Here is a 15,915-nt window from a genome sequence, read left to right as displayed (position 1 = left end):
TATCTTAATCTGTTTTCCAAGTTGTTGGGGCTTTCCAGCATCCAGTGGTACTTTAATCCATGATTTATATTGCTGAAGTGTTTACAAGATCGTTTACAGTCAACAAGTCACAGAAAAAAATGAGAACTATAAAACTGGTTTCTATGAAGATTTGTGACAGGAAAAAAGACTTAAAACACTGGAATGCTCGTGGAGTCAAAGACTCTGCTGTGGATCTTTGCTAAGCACAAAGCCCTTTTATGAGACCTTATAGGAGGGACAACATGTCAGCATAGGGAGTCCCGAGATACACAAGTATATAGGAGGTCAAAAAAAGGTTTGGCAAACAGTGGGGAAGCAGAGGAAAGGGAAAAGCAAGAAGAAATGGGAAAAAACAAGAGATTGCCTTCTTATTTTTCGTGTGAGGAGAAGAAGAACTTGTGAGTTTGCGAAGTGACAGGGTCCACAACAGTAATGCAGATGAGGAGAACCTGGCAGTGGCTGACGAGGAGGAGTGAATGGAGAATGGCTGGAGGTGGTGAGGGAGCCTCTAGCCATCGGTCATGCTTTTGGATGCCTTTCTCCCTGACAGCTACTACTTCTTGCATGAACCAATGGGATAGATCCTCAGCTGGTTCAAACAGCCCTCCTTCTACTCACCAATCTACCTGAACATACTTTGTGCAAGACAGATCTGCCAGGATCCCAGCAAACCTAATGATACTGCACACATGGATATGAAATTTCACTTCATCGCTGGGTTGTATTTTTTTCTTCTGTTGCTGACAGTCCAACTGGTGTTAGCAGCAGGAGAAATCACCATATGTTGGCCTGAAGGGTGGTGGCATGGGGAAAAGGGAGACCTCAGAGGACTCAAAACACGGCCTGGCTGATGGAAGAGTTGATCTCCAAAGAGAACCGCTCTGCTTAGTTACATGATGATGTCTTTCATACCAAATACTGAAAGTATAGGATGTAAAGTGAGACAGGGTAAGGGGCATGGGGGATGTGTATGTGTATATTCACATACTGTTATTTAAGTAAGCAACATCATTGTAGAGCTCTGGGGCCAAATTTTAGTTGCACTATTACATTTATTCCAGCTGAGGATCGGGTACATAACTCTAATTAAAACATTCAATTTTGCAGATAGAGAACTACACTCCCAAAACATGACTGAAGTAGTGTCTTAGTAGTCTATTCAGCATACACTGTGCCATAGGATCAAGAAGGCTCAGTGTCCGTGTGTCATCGAGAATTATAACACAGATGACACTTAGAAATAACATTTTCCAAGAGGGTTCATGCTGGTAAAGTCTTTATAACCATGTAAGCATTCACTATAGGGAGTAAAATGTGAATGAGTGTGTGTGCTGGTGCACATGTGTATATTTAACACATCTAGTTTTGCTCCTTTTCACAAACTTGTTACAGTATTTTTTTAACTATTTATCTGATTATTTCAAGACTATCAATTGATATAGTTATGCATGACAAAAACCCGTCACCACTGAATTTGTTTTTGGATAACATGACTGCAATGAGCAACCATACAGCTTATATTGCTATTGACTCTGATCTTCTCTTTACCAAAACGCTGGTATCTCTGTCACTGCTAAAAGGTAACCCTCTTTTCCTTACTATAAGGCAGTAGGACAATATTAAACAGTAAATACAGAAGCAAACAAATAGTACTGCATGTGTTTCTTAACATTTTTTCTAAAGTATTTGATAAATTGTTTTCTTACTGCAACCATTTTAGTACATTCATGGCTATGTGGTCTTTGTCACAAACAGCTCATGAAACTATTTCTATGACACCAACGCAGACAAAAATATTAGGAATTATCAATGAAGATGAGCAGGAATAAAATGAGTGGCACCTTGGCAAAAATCAGCTGTTCACGTGGAAAATCAAATATTGTCTCAAAAGCACATGAAGAGTGTACATTTACTTACCCTAATGTAGTTAGCATTTATGTAGGTACTCAAGGAGTCAGATGGATTTTTTGGTTTCAAATACACTCTGCTTAGAGGATCTAAGAGCACAAGGAAGATGGAAATTGAAAAGAAAACCCATAATTAGAAGATTTCTATAAAGAGTCAAAGACTTGTTGAAGAAAATAAGCTACTGTTATTTGGGGTTGTCAAGCACTAAAGCATTATGCATCAAATTCTTCCTTCTGCAAAGGATCATCATGTGTAACAAAGGTATCTCAGCAAGCTGTGGGCATTGAAGCAACACTATCAGGTCTGGGCCATGTTCAGCAAGGTCTGGTCTAGCTGTGCCGAGTATCAAGCTGACCTGCCTAGACTGTCTCTGAAACCCGCATCATATCACTGCGAGATGCTAAATAATTACACCAAGTCCTTTGGATTCGACTTTGGTATCTTTGCCTGAAACTGTACTGTTCCAATGACTACAGTTGGATTTAAATTAAGAAAAGCTCCCTCTGCCTGGGATGAAATCAGCTATGTGTTTTTCTGCCAGTTTAAGTTCACTGTAAGGGGCTGGACTGGGTAACCCATATCCTTCCCTTCATTCCTGTGTTCTCATCTGACACAATTTGCAACCATTCATGTGTACAAGACTGGAGACACAATGCCAAAATACAGGAACATTTTCCTTCACGTTCTTCTTTTATTCACTGTCTTGAATGATCTAGAATGGAGTGGGGGCCAGTTCTGTTGAGTATACAGCTAGGGGTTACTAAATCCCTCCTGCAAAGAAAGTTTTTGCTTGCTCCTTTGTGATGACATGATCCTCCACGTATTACCTTTTTGGAATTAAAGCCAGTAAATTCTCAATTACACAGCGTAACAGAAAGGGATAAGCAGAAGGGGAGTGAGGTGCCTATGTTGTGGGTGTCTAGGGGCACACTTTGAATTTCTTTACATCTTTTCAGAAAAACAATATTCTACTGTTAACAAAATTGTATGGAAGTATTTCTGTGCTGAAAAAAATCATCTTTTCTTCTGGCAATTTTCTTAATTAATTAGAATCAGCAGCTTTTTGACAGTATACTTACACCTATTGGTTTGGAAATAGTCTCTGGATGGCTGCTTTGCTGAATGCAATCTAGGCAATGTGTTCAAAAATAGACACGTGGATGTGAACTGGAGAGTGGTACAAAACCACTATTTATTATTGTGGCCCTGCTGTTTGCACAAGAAATATATAATTGATGTACATACACTGTAGCAAAAACTGGCATTTTCAGAGTTGTTTTGGATTTCTTTCATGACTTTTCATCCTGTTCCTAAGAACAAGATAAAACCTTTGCAAATCGAAGGAAGAGGAGGGATGATCCCAAAGATACTTTACGTCCTTTTCCCACTGGAGGTCACAGGAGTGGAGCCTTTGCAGGACTCAGGCTGGTGTTTTGAAAGTATGTTTCTTAATATGTGCAAATGAATGTATGACTTGTAGTTCAAAGTCAGTGCATGGAAGTCTTGCCCCCTGCGTTAACAGCACAACATGAACTTTAGTTCGCTCGTGTTAAAATCTCTTTGTACTAGCTTTCCCAACTTTTTCACTTAGAGCTTTTTTTTTTTTTCCCCTTAACAATATGAGGACAGGAAACCTCTCATTCCTTTTCAGCACAGTGATTATTAGCTATTTCCACAAATGCCTCGGGCTACGTGGCCTTGAAAAAACACCCACTTCCTCCAGCTCACACAATGCCTCTGATTCTGGTGTAGCTTGACCCCTACCTTAAAAAACCTCTTCCAAGCAGACTCAACATCCAGTTTAATTACCATGTCTTGAGATAAATCCCTCCCTTACTAAGGAGCAGCTAAATCAGTTTCACAATTTCTGAGACCTCCTTCCAACTCCAATCAACGAAACAAATACTGCTTCCGAATGGGAATCTTTTATAAATTAACAGTCCTGATGAGTTATGAAATAGGTAAGTGCTGTAAACTCAGCTCTGAAATGAGGAAAACCTAAAGATCCAGAGACACTAAGCAATCATCAGACACAAATGGAACTAATTAGTTTCCTCCTGAACGACAAATACCTTGGAGGTAATAATGTTTTCCTTGAGGATGGCAAAGTCAGAGAGTCTGAAGCTACAGCAGAAAGACACAGATGGTGGTTGCAAGGCTGAATTCATCAGTGTTTGTACAGCATCTCCAAATGCAGCAGAGCTGTTAAGCACTTATAATTACTAATAAAAAATGTCTCCTACAATTTTGACTGAGGCAAAACTACTGCTGTTTTCTTCCATGTATTTAGGAGGTCTGGAATAGTTCTCTTGTTAGAGTAGAAGAAACTTCCTCTAACTCCATCTTTAACAAATTAATATCGGCCTGAATTTACCAGGCTGGAAGAACAGGAGGGTGTTAAAGGGGCTGTAGCTTGTCCCCATGAGATAGCCCAGCGCAGGGAACAAGCTGAGCTATATGGTGGCACTGCTGGACAGCTTCCCCCACTGCCATCAATAGTGGAGCTTCATCCACTCCATGAACACCACTTTGTCATGAAGACCCAGGGCTTTGTTCCATTGCAAAGGCTGTACTTGTTGTATGATGGGTACGATGTGCTGTGGTTGCTTTTTCATCTCCCATTTCGACTGCAGCTATGTTCTGAATTCTTTAGAGTATGGATGTGTTAGCATTTGTAGCATTTCCAAGATAAGTCATTCATTACTCCTAGTTCTGTCCTAGTTGGCTTACCAGCAGTAGGACTGAAATACTGTGAGAAGGGCAGTCCTTAAGGTATTTCTGTTTTGTGAGCAGGAAAAGAAGAAAAAAATTTGGTGAGGCAGACTGCTCTCACACTTGCAGCCCAAAAGATCATAAATCTTTCAGATATTGAAACATTTTGAAACTCATTTGCCTCTATTTTACCTGGTTTTGCTTGCAGCCTATAAATGAATTATGGATACTGCTATTATAATATTTGGTAAACATTGTAATGCAGGACGTGGAAGAATCATACCAGACTGAACTCCCAGTCTCTGCCAGGTGGGGAATAGGTTATTAGACTTGCAAATAATACAACTGCCTCAAAACACCTCATGTATAGAACACCTGTAAACTATGCATCATTTTTTAATCTCATCTGAATAATTTCCTGGCACTTACAATATGATGTGTGATTTCTCAATGGAAAACTTAACAGATTTATCATGGTGAGCGCCTCTGCATTTTAAAACATGCTTCAGCATTATAAAATAAAGTTTCATTCATGCAAAGGGAATCTTTCTTGTCTACTAAAAATAAGGTCTGCCTACTATCCATTTACATTTCTAACCATGCAGTCTAACAGATAAATAATTATAACACTGGCTATTTACAAACATATTGCTGTTATGATATTGGTGACAACAACTAGGACACATTTTGTCGGCTCACATATATATGCAAAAATGCTTTGATGAACCCGTGTTGAATTCCACTAAGATTAAAGAGCTTTTCTTGTTCTGCTTTGAAAATATTATTTTTTTTTCTTTAGTCTTTGAAACCCTGCTGGTGATTATATTGCCTTCATTATGGAGAAGGACTGGAGCAAACACAACCATTTGTAGTCAAGAATGTAGTGCAAGGGAGCATGAAAACTCTCAACATCAAGAGAACAGTTTTCCAGCATCTGTCTATAAGCTTGCATAATTAAGTGCTTTGTTCCTATGATTTAGATTTAACTTTCCCCTTGTCTTTAGCTGGAATGCTAGAGACAGTTTTAGTACAGGCACTTCAAGACACAGCTTGTGGATTTGTGGGTCTGACCCACCAAGTGCTTTCTACCTTCATGTTATTGTGAATCTGCTGTGATGCCGCGAGTGCTTACATGCAGGATTTTGCCCTGAAGGTTCTCTTCAGAAAGGGGTAAGGAATGACACCCAGGTACCTTGGATGTGTTGCACACATGAAGATATCCACAGAACAGCGTTAAGCCACTTGCTCCTCTGTAAGCGAAAGCCCACGCATGCTCTGAAGGACCACAGGAATTCTGCTTCTGGTTTGAAGTGGAAAAGCGTGATAGGAAGGGGAAAGGATAGAGGGCTTTGAAGCTGAGGTCCTGCTGCAGGGACATGTAGTGGGGGCTGCAGGAGACAAGCAGGCAGCTGAAGATGTGGAGCAAGCGGATGAGGAGGGAGCAGCGGGGCTGGTGTTTTGCCACAAGGATGTGACTGTGGTGAGAGACTGGGGAATCTGTGTGCAGGACTGGGAACCTGCTCAGAGGGTGTGAGAAATGCTGTAGGTGGATGGCAGAGGGAAGGTGGCTGAAGATACGGAATGGGGTTTAACAGGACCAATGTTGGGGTCGCCATCAGGAGGAAGGACGGAGAAACAGTGATTTTAAGGAATGGTTTAGCCACTTGCCTCTGATCCCACACTGTCTCCTTGTTAGTTGTATTAGCATATTATTATGAAATGAATAACACGTAGAAAACTTTATGAGCATCTTAGTGTTTGCATAAGAGCGTTGACTATGTCACACTGCAACTGAAACATCTTTCCTAGAAATGCAAAATTTCCTGCACTTCATAGTTTTCCATATAGAATAGTTTTCATTAGGCATTCATTTTATTTCACATGAGTGTGTTTGGCTGGGTGGTATCTATTAACATGAACCTGCCCTCATACACCCTGTCACAGAATTATCTCTTAAAAAACGAGAACATCCTCCACAGTGCAGAGGGTGGAGCTGGCAGGACTGGGCATTTTTAGGAGATAATCCACCAGCTCAAATGTCATTTGTCACCACAGGTGCCTTGATTCAGGAGACACACCCAGCACTGGGAATGGAAAAGCTGATGTGGGTGTACGAAGCAGCGGGTTGATATCATCTGAGCAGGAAACCAGGAAGGCTGCTCTATTTAATCATTCAAATCATTTCCAAACCCTCTCAGGCTGGGTGTGGGGTGTGTGGGTATTTATTACGAGCGTGTGCCTCAATCCTCAAAATATCTTCTTTGAAAAAGCCTGGTGCTAACACACAACAGACCTTTTGATTTCTATCAGGGGTGGTTACAAAGCGCCTGTCAGTGAGTAGCTGTGGTGCACACCGGCAGCCTGCCTGGACTCAAAATGTGCCGCGGAGTTAGCGGAATGTCCCAGCTAACTGGAGGCGAAAACTCAAAGGCGTGCTGGTTCTCAAAGCTCATCAGCATCAACCATGGCGCAGCTGTCGTGTCCCGATTCGAAACACATGCTGCATTGAAATAGGACTCATTGCCTTTGCAAGGCGTTGCTGAAGGTGAACCTGATGGTGGCTGGGGCAGCTTGGACGTGAGATGCTATGGGAAGGGAGAACTTCCAAAAATCCGCCTGTCGGGCGGAGGGAGGCTTGGTGATATCCTGGCTCCGCTGCAGCTGATGGCAAAAGCCCTGCTGTCGTCAAACGGGTCAGGATTTCACCCGCCGTGTACATCCTGTTGACACTGGGCCAGATTCTAAGGGACACTAAGTTTCTGATTATTTGACATATAATTTGCATTTGATTACTTACTTTCTTTAATTGCCTTCAACATTCCTCAATTGCACTCAGATGCACGCGGCTATTGGTTGCAATAGATGAGCTAACCTCGAAGACAACGGAAATTTTGCTGGGGGCTGAAGGGAAATGAGGACTCCACACAATGAGTTTCTTTCCCAGCTAAGTATCACATTTCTGAGACTTATCTAGAAGCTGAAGGCCATCAGTTTTCACTAATTTGACTGCAAGGCCTTTGTATTATGTGAACAAATGACAATGCTTTCAGGCTTGCTGAGAGAAATCTTGTCATTTAAAGTGTGTGAATTTGCATTACTAACATCTAATATAGGCCTACAAGGACATTATAGAGATGATTAGAAAACAAATTTCTAGTTGACAGGATATGCTGTCATTTAAAAAGTATTCTTCATTCCAAACCTCAGCAAAGGGATGCATTTAAATTTTTCTGTGGGAGTGTTGTCCAATGTTTTGAATCACTGAACTTTTTCACTTTGGTGATTTCAAAATTTGTAAAACCTGAACTATTCATGTCTATATTTAGTGCAGTGTTAAAACTGCCACCTACTTTGAACACAAACCAAAATTATTAATAAAAGAGGAATGGAATATCTCATTATCCCCCAACGAATGGTATGAAAATAGTGGCATTTCAGAGAAATGTATATTTTGAAGGAAAACTATTCCACTGAAAAGTTTTCAGTCACCTCTAGTTATAACAAAGCAATTGTTAGGTGGTCAGAAATAAAGAATTTGGGCCAATGAAAATACAGAAGCAGTAGAGCAAAGCAATAACAACTTAGAGCAATGATGAGGCAGCACTGTGTGAGAATATTTTTCTTACTAACATAAACAGATTTCCACAAAGCCAACTGGCGCATGGAGAAGAAAAAAAAAAAAGCCAACACACCAGAGGACTTATAAAGATGGAAGTTCACCACAAGAAAGGATGGGATGCACTTGCTTTTTTTGTAGTCTGGGGCACTTAATGTTGGAAAGGATCCCAAGTAGCTTGACCCAACCAGAGAGAATTCAGCGACTGCAAGACAGTGTGGGCTGTGATGGAGGCAACAGCCTTGGTCCTCTCACCCTCCAGACTGGGGGAGCTACTGCGAGGTATGGCAGAGCTGTCTCTGCCCATCTGCCTGAGCTGTCCTCCAGAGAAAACCAACATGCACCCAGGCTGCATTTCAGTATGTGGTTGGGATGCTGTCAAAGTGTGCACCTATGAAGGCATCCATTCAGAGTTCTGCATTTGCCGGTCCTACAGCACTGGGTTTTTGTTGTCTTTCCGCATAGACTATAAATACACTTATGAATAGATACACAACAATCAAAGACAGTTAGATTTCCACAGCAATACATTCTCAAAGCAGGACTAAATGTCATAGCAGGAGACCATGGGCTAACTCACTTACTTGGTAAAATTGTTTTATAGCGGTTTTTAGTTCCATGACTTGGGATGTCAATTTCTTTGGGATCCACAAAATTCATTGGTATTTCCTATAAAAAATAAATTAAATCAGATTGGTGTTTCCAAAGGGAGTCATGCAGGAAATTATCACCAGAAGGCCATCTGCTGTTACACAACTGTCTTTTGACATCAAAGTTATTAAGAAAAAAGTGGTTCCCACCTCAAGCCTGTCAACACCCTTCCTTTAATAAACATAGGGAGTTGCATATTGAAGGAGTGACTTCCAAGGAACACTTCTGATGATTTATTAAAAGCAAAGTTTCTACAGGATTGGGAGAGAGGTTAAAATGCACAATAGCTCTAGAAAAGTGGAGTTGAAAAGTGCAGTACTGTAGCAGAAAAGTGCAACATTTTACATAATTAGGGGAGGAACTTTCAAAATAATTAAATATTAATATATAGCAAACTTTTAAAAAAATTTTGTGTAAAGCCCTTGACAATGTCAGTGAAAGACTTGCCTTGCTTTTTATAGTAACTACTAGAAAGAAGTGCCTTGGTCTTTTGCATTCGGAGACTCAAAAGTATAATAAAATTCTCAAGCTATTTCTCTTGATTCTCATCGTGAGCTTCTAGTGACTGATCTGCATTTTCTTCTTTTAAACGGGCAGATGCGCAAGTAACTAACATGACAGTTTGCTTGAAGTTCCAGAAATATACAAATGATCAACTCTCAATCAGCTTAAAAATACTGTTTTTCAAATTGTTTGCCAGCATGAAAAGTAAAAATCCTCCAGTTTTTTGGTGAACAAAATGTTTCACCTGGTCTAAGGGTAGGAAGAATAAGTCTGATTTTGAGATCTTGAAACATTGTTAGTGTTCTTACAGTTGAATATAAACAACCCTTTGAAAATGGTAAAATGAAACATAGTGTCTTTTTTTGGTTTTTGTTTTTCCTGATTCTGGGGGATGTTTTGCCAAGCAAAACAATCTGGCAAAGTCACATTAAAAATGCTTCAGTTGACTCAAATCTTTATTTTTTTACTGATTTTTTTTGGCCACCATTATTTTAATTATCTTAGGGTAAGGCCAAATTTCATCTTCAGTAAATTAATACATCTATTTAAAAGCCCAGTCATTACTAGGGACTTGAAAACTTCATTGCTAGCCCGGGACATTTATCCAAAGAGACAGTGGCGTATTAAATAATTACCTCTTACAGACACACAGGAACATGAGGAGGCACAAAAGGCATGCTCCCACCCTGGTCAGTGCAAACCTCCTTTGACTTGTGCCACTGGAAAATTTACTTAAGGATTTTCCTGTAAAATCAGCTGGTTTCTAACTCTGGAGGTGCAGGCCTGCCCAGGACTTTGGCACAGATCACATGCATGGCCACTGTTCTCCAGGCCCAAGCCCTGGTCCTGCCCAGCACGACTGGCTGCTGTGGGCTTTTTCTCGAAGAACGGGGACAAGGCCCTGAAAGCTTGCCAAGGATGCACCGAACAGCAGATCTTTACATGGGTTCACCAAGCAGAGGAAGACACCCTCTTACTTTTCTGGTTGAAGAGAAGGCAAAGTTAAGTAAAATTTAGATGGGTCATAATTGCTTTGATTCTTTTCTGCTTTCCGACTTCGCTCCTGAACATCTTTCTACATGAGGCACAACTTCTGTGTTGGTTTTTATTTTTATACCTTCTCTGCCTTATGCCCGTGTGTTGAGTGGACCTTTATTCTTCTCTCCCTCACTCAGTTTCTTCCTTGATCTCTTCATTCAAAAGAATGACTCTCATTTCAGGCCAGTTAAAGTGTTGTTGCTAAGATGCACCTTCCTTGCAGGTACTTCACCCAATCCTTTTTCAGCTCCTTGTACTACCATCCACATGATACCCATGGTAAGTGCATGATCTTCTCACTTGTAAGACTCCATTCCTGCATAAACCTCAGCACCATTCCTTCAGGCCAAACCATCTCACCTCTGTCCTGCTTCTGATGCCCCTTCCTCCTCCATGGAACTACCAAACAAGCTCCTGCTCCCCCACCCCATACCAACCTCTGACTTTCACCCTTTGCCAGTGGTGACCTGTGTGAAACTCTTCCCCTTGGCTCTTGGGCTCCGAATTGTTCTAACTGCCTCCGGTATGGGCCAGTGTCTGACCTAGAGCTTCACTGGTTCAGTTCTGTCTTAGTATAAATGCCACCAGTGCGTGGTTTCTGAAAGGTTTCCCTGAAGAACCATATAGCATCTGAGAGAGAGCAATATGTTAAGCCTGTGTTTAATGTGATCTACATTTGTCACCTACAGAGATTGGAAGAAGATGTGTGAGGAAGAGTCCTCTGCCTGCACAACAAGAGACGGTGGTCAGTGGGGCCGTTCGAGCTGCCTGGCTGTCTCCTCTGTGATACCTGCTGAAATTTTAAATTAGTTCATCAGCTGGCGAGTTACTGACAGATGCAGAAATGCCAGCGAGTTGAAAACAGAAATGCATTTCTCTGGGCCAACAAGGTCAATTAATAATATCAATCACTTACATCCTGTAAACACTTTCTAGTCAGTGGGCTCCTCCCAGCAGTGAGTGCTTGTGGGGCCAAGGGCACGGACAGAAATCACTTATTCTGAAACTAGCTGGGAAAAGCAAGAGATTACTCCAGAAAAAAAATATCAGGATATTATGAGGATTATGTTCCTGCTAACATGGGGGCAAATAAGCCCAGCAGATTGCAAATAGCATGTATATGTGTAAATTAATATAAAAAGTCTGTAGCTATATCGGCAATATATATGGATTGGTTTTATTAAGCATATATACATATTAATTAATTACAAATAACATATAAGCTGCACACATTCATGTGCTCAGCTGCATGCATGCAATTATAGACGTGTATGCATATATGCCTTTGTTTATGGGCTACTTCACCTCTGTGGGTGATACTCTTCTAACAGAAACTATTCTGGCTCAAATTAGCCTGTAAATGCTACAACTGTTCATACACTCGAAGAGATATGATTTGGATCTCTGAAAGCATTCAAGAAAATGTGGCAAAAATTTAGGAAAATTCAGGCAGATATTCATTATACCCATCCCTCAAGTTTTATGAGAACCAAATTTTACAGATTTAACAATCCGGCACTTTATCATGCAGGACTGTATTTTCTGAAATTCACGTATTCTGCAAATAGTGGATTTTTCTGTTCCGTCCTGTCACCATCTTCAGTCATTCTGTCTTTTGAAGAGTAGCAGCTCAGACTACTGAAGAAGTGTATGCTGGGCAATTTATGTTCCTTGCAAATTAGATATATTAATTCGAGTAAAAGGAGCCAACCTTTTTGTCAGCATTAAAAAGAAAAAAGGAAAATAGCTCTTTTTTCTTAATAAATATTATGGAAAAAAAATTTTGATAGTACTTACTATTTTTACAATAAAAATAAATTTAATGCCCCCTTAATTGTTAATAAATAATTTTAATGTTAATTAGAGAACTAAAAATAACCTGAAACTGCTCATATTTCAGTTTTTCATTGAAAACTTTAAACATTTCTCTACTTTTTGAGCACTTGGAAGGTTTTCGTGGGAACTAATAATTTTAGTTTCAAGAAGTCTGTCTTATTGTATTTCTTTAGCTAGTTAAAACAAGCTGAGTGAGCAGAACAAGTGAGGGTTATATACTGTGTGCTTTGCATGCCTCAAGTTCCTACTGAAGTTATTATCTGTAGCAAGGAAGGTATTAAACAGATACTGTTCAACAGCTTCATCTTAAAACACACTTTAAAAAATGGTTTTAAAATGGAATAGAAAAGTCACGATCTTTTCAAAAAAGTGGAAACATGAAATGGTCCAAGTCATGTTGTGCCCCACTGAGGGACAAATAAAACGTGTATCTCTATTTCCCCAAAGCTATGCACAGATGCTGTGTGAGAGGATTCAGGTAAACAGGATTCTACGGAGGTGTGAAGTTGTCTGTCTCCTAACACAGGGGGTTTAAAATGATGAAGTTATTTCTTCTATCTTTCCTGCCTAAGCAGCAGAATGGCAGGGAACTGATGGCATAAGTGGTTATAAAAGTATGTTGGATGCTTGTTGTTTTTTTCATGTATATTGTCTGACTAATTTTTGGTAAAACAACTGAGGGATTTATTTTTCTTAAACAAATGATATTACTATAATATAAACCCTGGCTTTTTGAAGGTGAACAAAAGGATTTGTTTGTAGGATGCAATTATTCATAATGAAAAACTATTTTTAGAGTAAGATGGCACTCATCATCTATTCTATTGACTTACAGGCACAAACTGAAAACAAAATGAAACTTGAGGGATCGCATGCTCTGGCATGTTTAATAAGAACTGAATTGTTTGTATGTCTTTGTAGGCTCAAGACACGTCTTGTTAGGACACGCATTTCTGTGTGGTTCTATTTATTAATTTTGAGCTATTAAATCATTCTTTAAAAGCTTTGCTTGTTTAGTTTAGTTTGCTAATGAGTTGTAAAAGCTAAAAAGGTCAGGCTAAGGTTGTGCTGGGTAGTTGGTTATGTTAGGTTCCTCCTCTCTGGTACCCTCTGATAGCAGCTGGTAGCAAGGAACCTGAGGGAATTAGAAGGGGACAAGCTTTTCTTTGTATTGCATTGGTCACCTGATACTGTTCTTTTAGCATGAAAAAACATGAATAATCACTCCATATTTACCTTCTCCTTGCTATCATGATTTTATAGGCTTCTGTTAGAGCCTCTCATACTCCCTTCCCGAGGCAGAAAAGTCCTTGACTATTTAGTGTCTCCTGATACAGCAGCTGCTCTGGTCTCTGAACATGTTTGCCATGCTTCTATGTGTGCTTTGAGATGAAAGTCATGCATTGTGAATATTATATAGATTTTTCCAATGTCATAAAGGTGTTTTCTTTATTATTCTCTGGTTCTTTTCCTAATACTCTTAGTTTTGTTATTTCAGGATGCACCAAAGTATACAAAACTATTTTCTCCCAAATGCATAACATTTTATTTATCAACCCTAAATTTCCTCTGCCTCATCACCATCATAAAATCCTTCTGTAATTTCTTTGAAGTCTATTTTTAATATTACTACCCTCAGTAATTCAGTGTCATCATCAAACTTTGCCACCTTACTATTTATTCCTTTTTCCAGGTGACTTAAGAGCATCTTGGCCAATATCGGCTCCAGAACAAATACCTCTGGGATTCCACTGGTGACCTCCTTTTGCTCTGAGAAGCAACCAGTCCGTCCAGTGCTACACTGGGTTCATTATTCCCCACTGTATTTCATTTGTTCATATGTCTATTGGCTTCTTTATTATAAGTCCCTCCAGTTTCTCTGATTTAGACATCAGATTTCTAGGCTTGCAGTTCTCTGGATCTCTTCTGGAGCCCTTCTGAAAAACTCCTGGTATCTCTGGCCCTCCGATTCCTCAGCTGCTGGTGCCCAAGTGCAAGGCTACACCTGCCCAGTTAATATATCAATAATTGCATATAGGAACTCCTCTAGGATGCCTGGGTGAATACTAGCTTATTCCAGTCAGTAGCTTTTATTAATTTTATTGATTTGTCCTTGAATCTCTTCCATTAAAGCTTCAATAGCAGACAGATCATTCAGTGACCTCTTTGAGTCTCCTTCTGCCACAGAGGTAGGAAATTCCATAAGTTCTTCTATGGTCAACACAGATGCAAATAGTGCAGTCACTTCTCTCCTATTGCCTCAGATTTTCCAAATCCTTTTTCTACCCTTTTGATCCTCTATTGATCCTTGTACTCTGTGGTAAGTGTTGTGCTTTTGATCTATTTAAAAGTGAAGTTATGATTTTTTTTTTTTTAACACAAAACCTTTTTTGGCCTGCCTTATTCAACTTTCATATTCAACTGGCTTCATCTTATGCTCTGTTCGATTTCCCTTATAAAGAGCATCTCTTTATTTCTGATAGCCTCTTTCATCTGGCTGTTTTGCACCACCAGTCTTTTTTGGGTGTTCTTAAAGTAATATGTAATAATGTGTTTTCCCTGACTGAGTTTTTCTGCTCTGACTTGTTTTTACCTGGCCACTGTCTTCGTTTTAGATTCTTACCCTTTTGAATACTAAATACATTTGTAGAACACTTCGGATTTTTTGGTCTTGAGTATATTAGGCTTGCTGTGTGGAATGCCTGTTAAAGATATTTTGGACTGACTGACTGTGGGTATCCCTGTCTGCTCAAAAAAGTCATTTATAGTGACTAAAAATCTAGTCTTCAAATTGGAAACATATGTTACGTTTACATGAGAATAAACAAAATCTCCAATTATTACTGTGTTTTCTGTCATCATAGTCTTTATGATCTCTTTGAAACTGTCACTGTATTACAGTCCTGGCTGTTTGTAGTGTCGCTCGAATATGTCATTTATCCCATATATGAATGGGACTTCAAACCGAGAGGAATCTGTATTATCCATGGATATCACTCACTGGCTTATCTGTCTTTAGTGCATAAACATAAAACACTACCTAGACTATTTTATCTGCCCTTTGGAAATGATTTTTACCTTGACATTAAAGTGTTGCCCAATTATTTTTTCCCCACAGTTTCTCTTGGGCCAATTATGTCAAAAATCCCCATGTAAAGCTTGTTGTTAAACTCACCATGAATTCTGTTTGAAGTAAATGAGAACATGCAACTGCATCTCGAAGCTGCTGCCGTGTCAGGATGCGTCCGGCTGACTGCAGGTATTCCATCGCTACTTTTTCTCGTGGGGTTGGCACAGCGACGAAAGGTTCAACACTTCCCAAACTGCTCATATCCAAAGTCAATGAGACGTTGGATCCTCGCCTGAGTTAGAAAATAATTAAAACAGTTGTATCAGCCCTGTGTTACTCTAAGTCCCATACTCATGCAGTTGATCCTGAGATATTTATGCACCCTGACTTTCTGTATAGTCACTGGGAGATTTGGGCATGCAAAGACTGCAAGACTGGCCTCACTGGAAGCACTGAGTGGCCAAACCCCCAAGATTTTACATACCATCCTACCTCTTCAATCTAATAACTGATGCTGCAAGAAGTGTGCTAGGGAGCAACTATCTGGACTATTCTTAGA

The 15,915-nt window shown here is 39.9% G+C and overlaps 1 protein-coding gene across 1 annotated transcript in view; it reads right to left on the bottom strand.

The window, feature by feature from the left end:
• Nucleotides 1–15,915, bottom strand: part of PTPRR (protein tyrosine phosphatase receptor type R) — a 142,952-nt gene that overhangs the window by 21,007 nt on the left and 106,030 nt on the right. Inside the window, exons 8-10 of the mRNA XM_065632240.1 lie at nt 15,462–15,648; nt 8,842–8,926; nt 1,939–2,018 (exon numbers count right to left, since the gene is read on the bottom strand). Of these exons, the coding sequence (XP_065488312.1) occupies nt 1,939–2,018; nt 8,842–8,926; nt 15,462–15,648 (352 nt within the window). The remainder of the gene's footprint in view (nt 1–1,938; nt 2,019–8,841; nt 8,927–15,461; nt 15,649–15,915) is intronic.

The sequence above is a fragment of the Caloenas nicobarica genome, chromosome 1 (genome assembly GCF_036013445.1).
Source record: "Caloenas nicobarica isolate bCalNic1 chromosome 1, bCalNic1.hap1, whole genome shotgun sequence".
In the NCBI taxonomy this organism is placed as follows: Eukaryota; Metazoa; Chordata; class Aves; order Columbiformes; family Columbidae; genus Caloenas; species Caloenas nicobarica.
The sequence above is the reverse complement of the archived record's forward strand: the minus strand, read 5'-3'. Positions and strand labels throughout refer to the sequence as shown.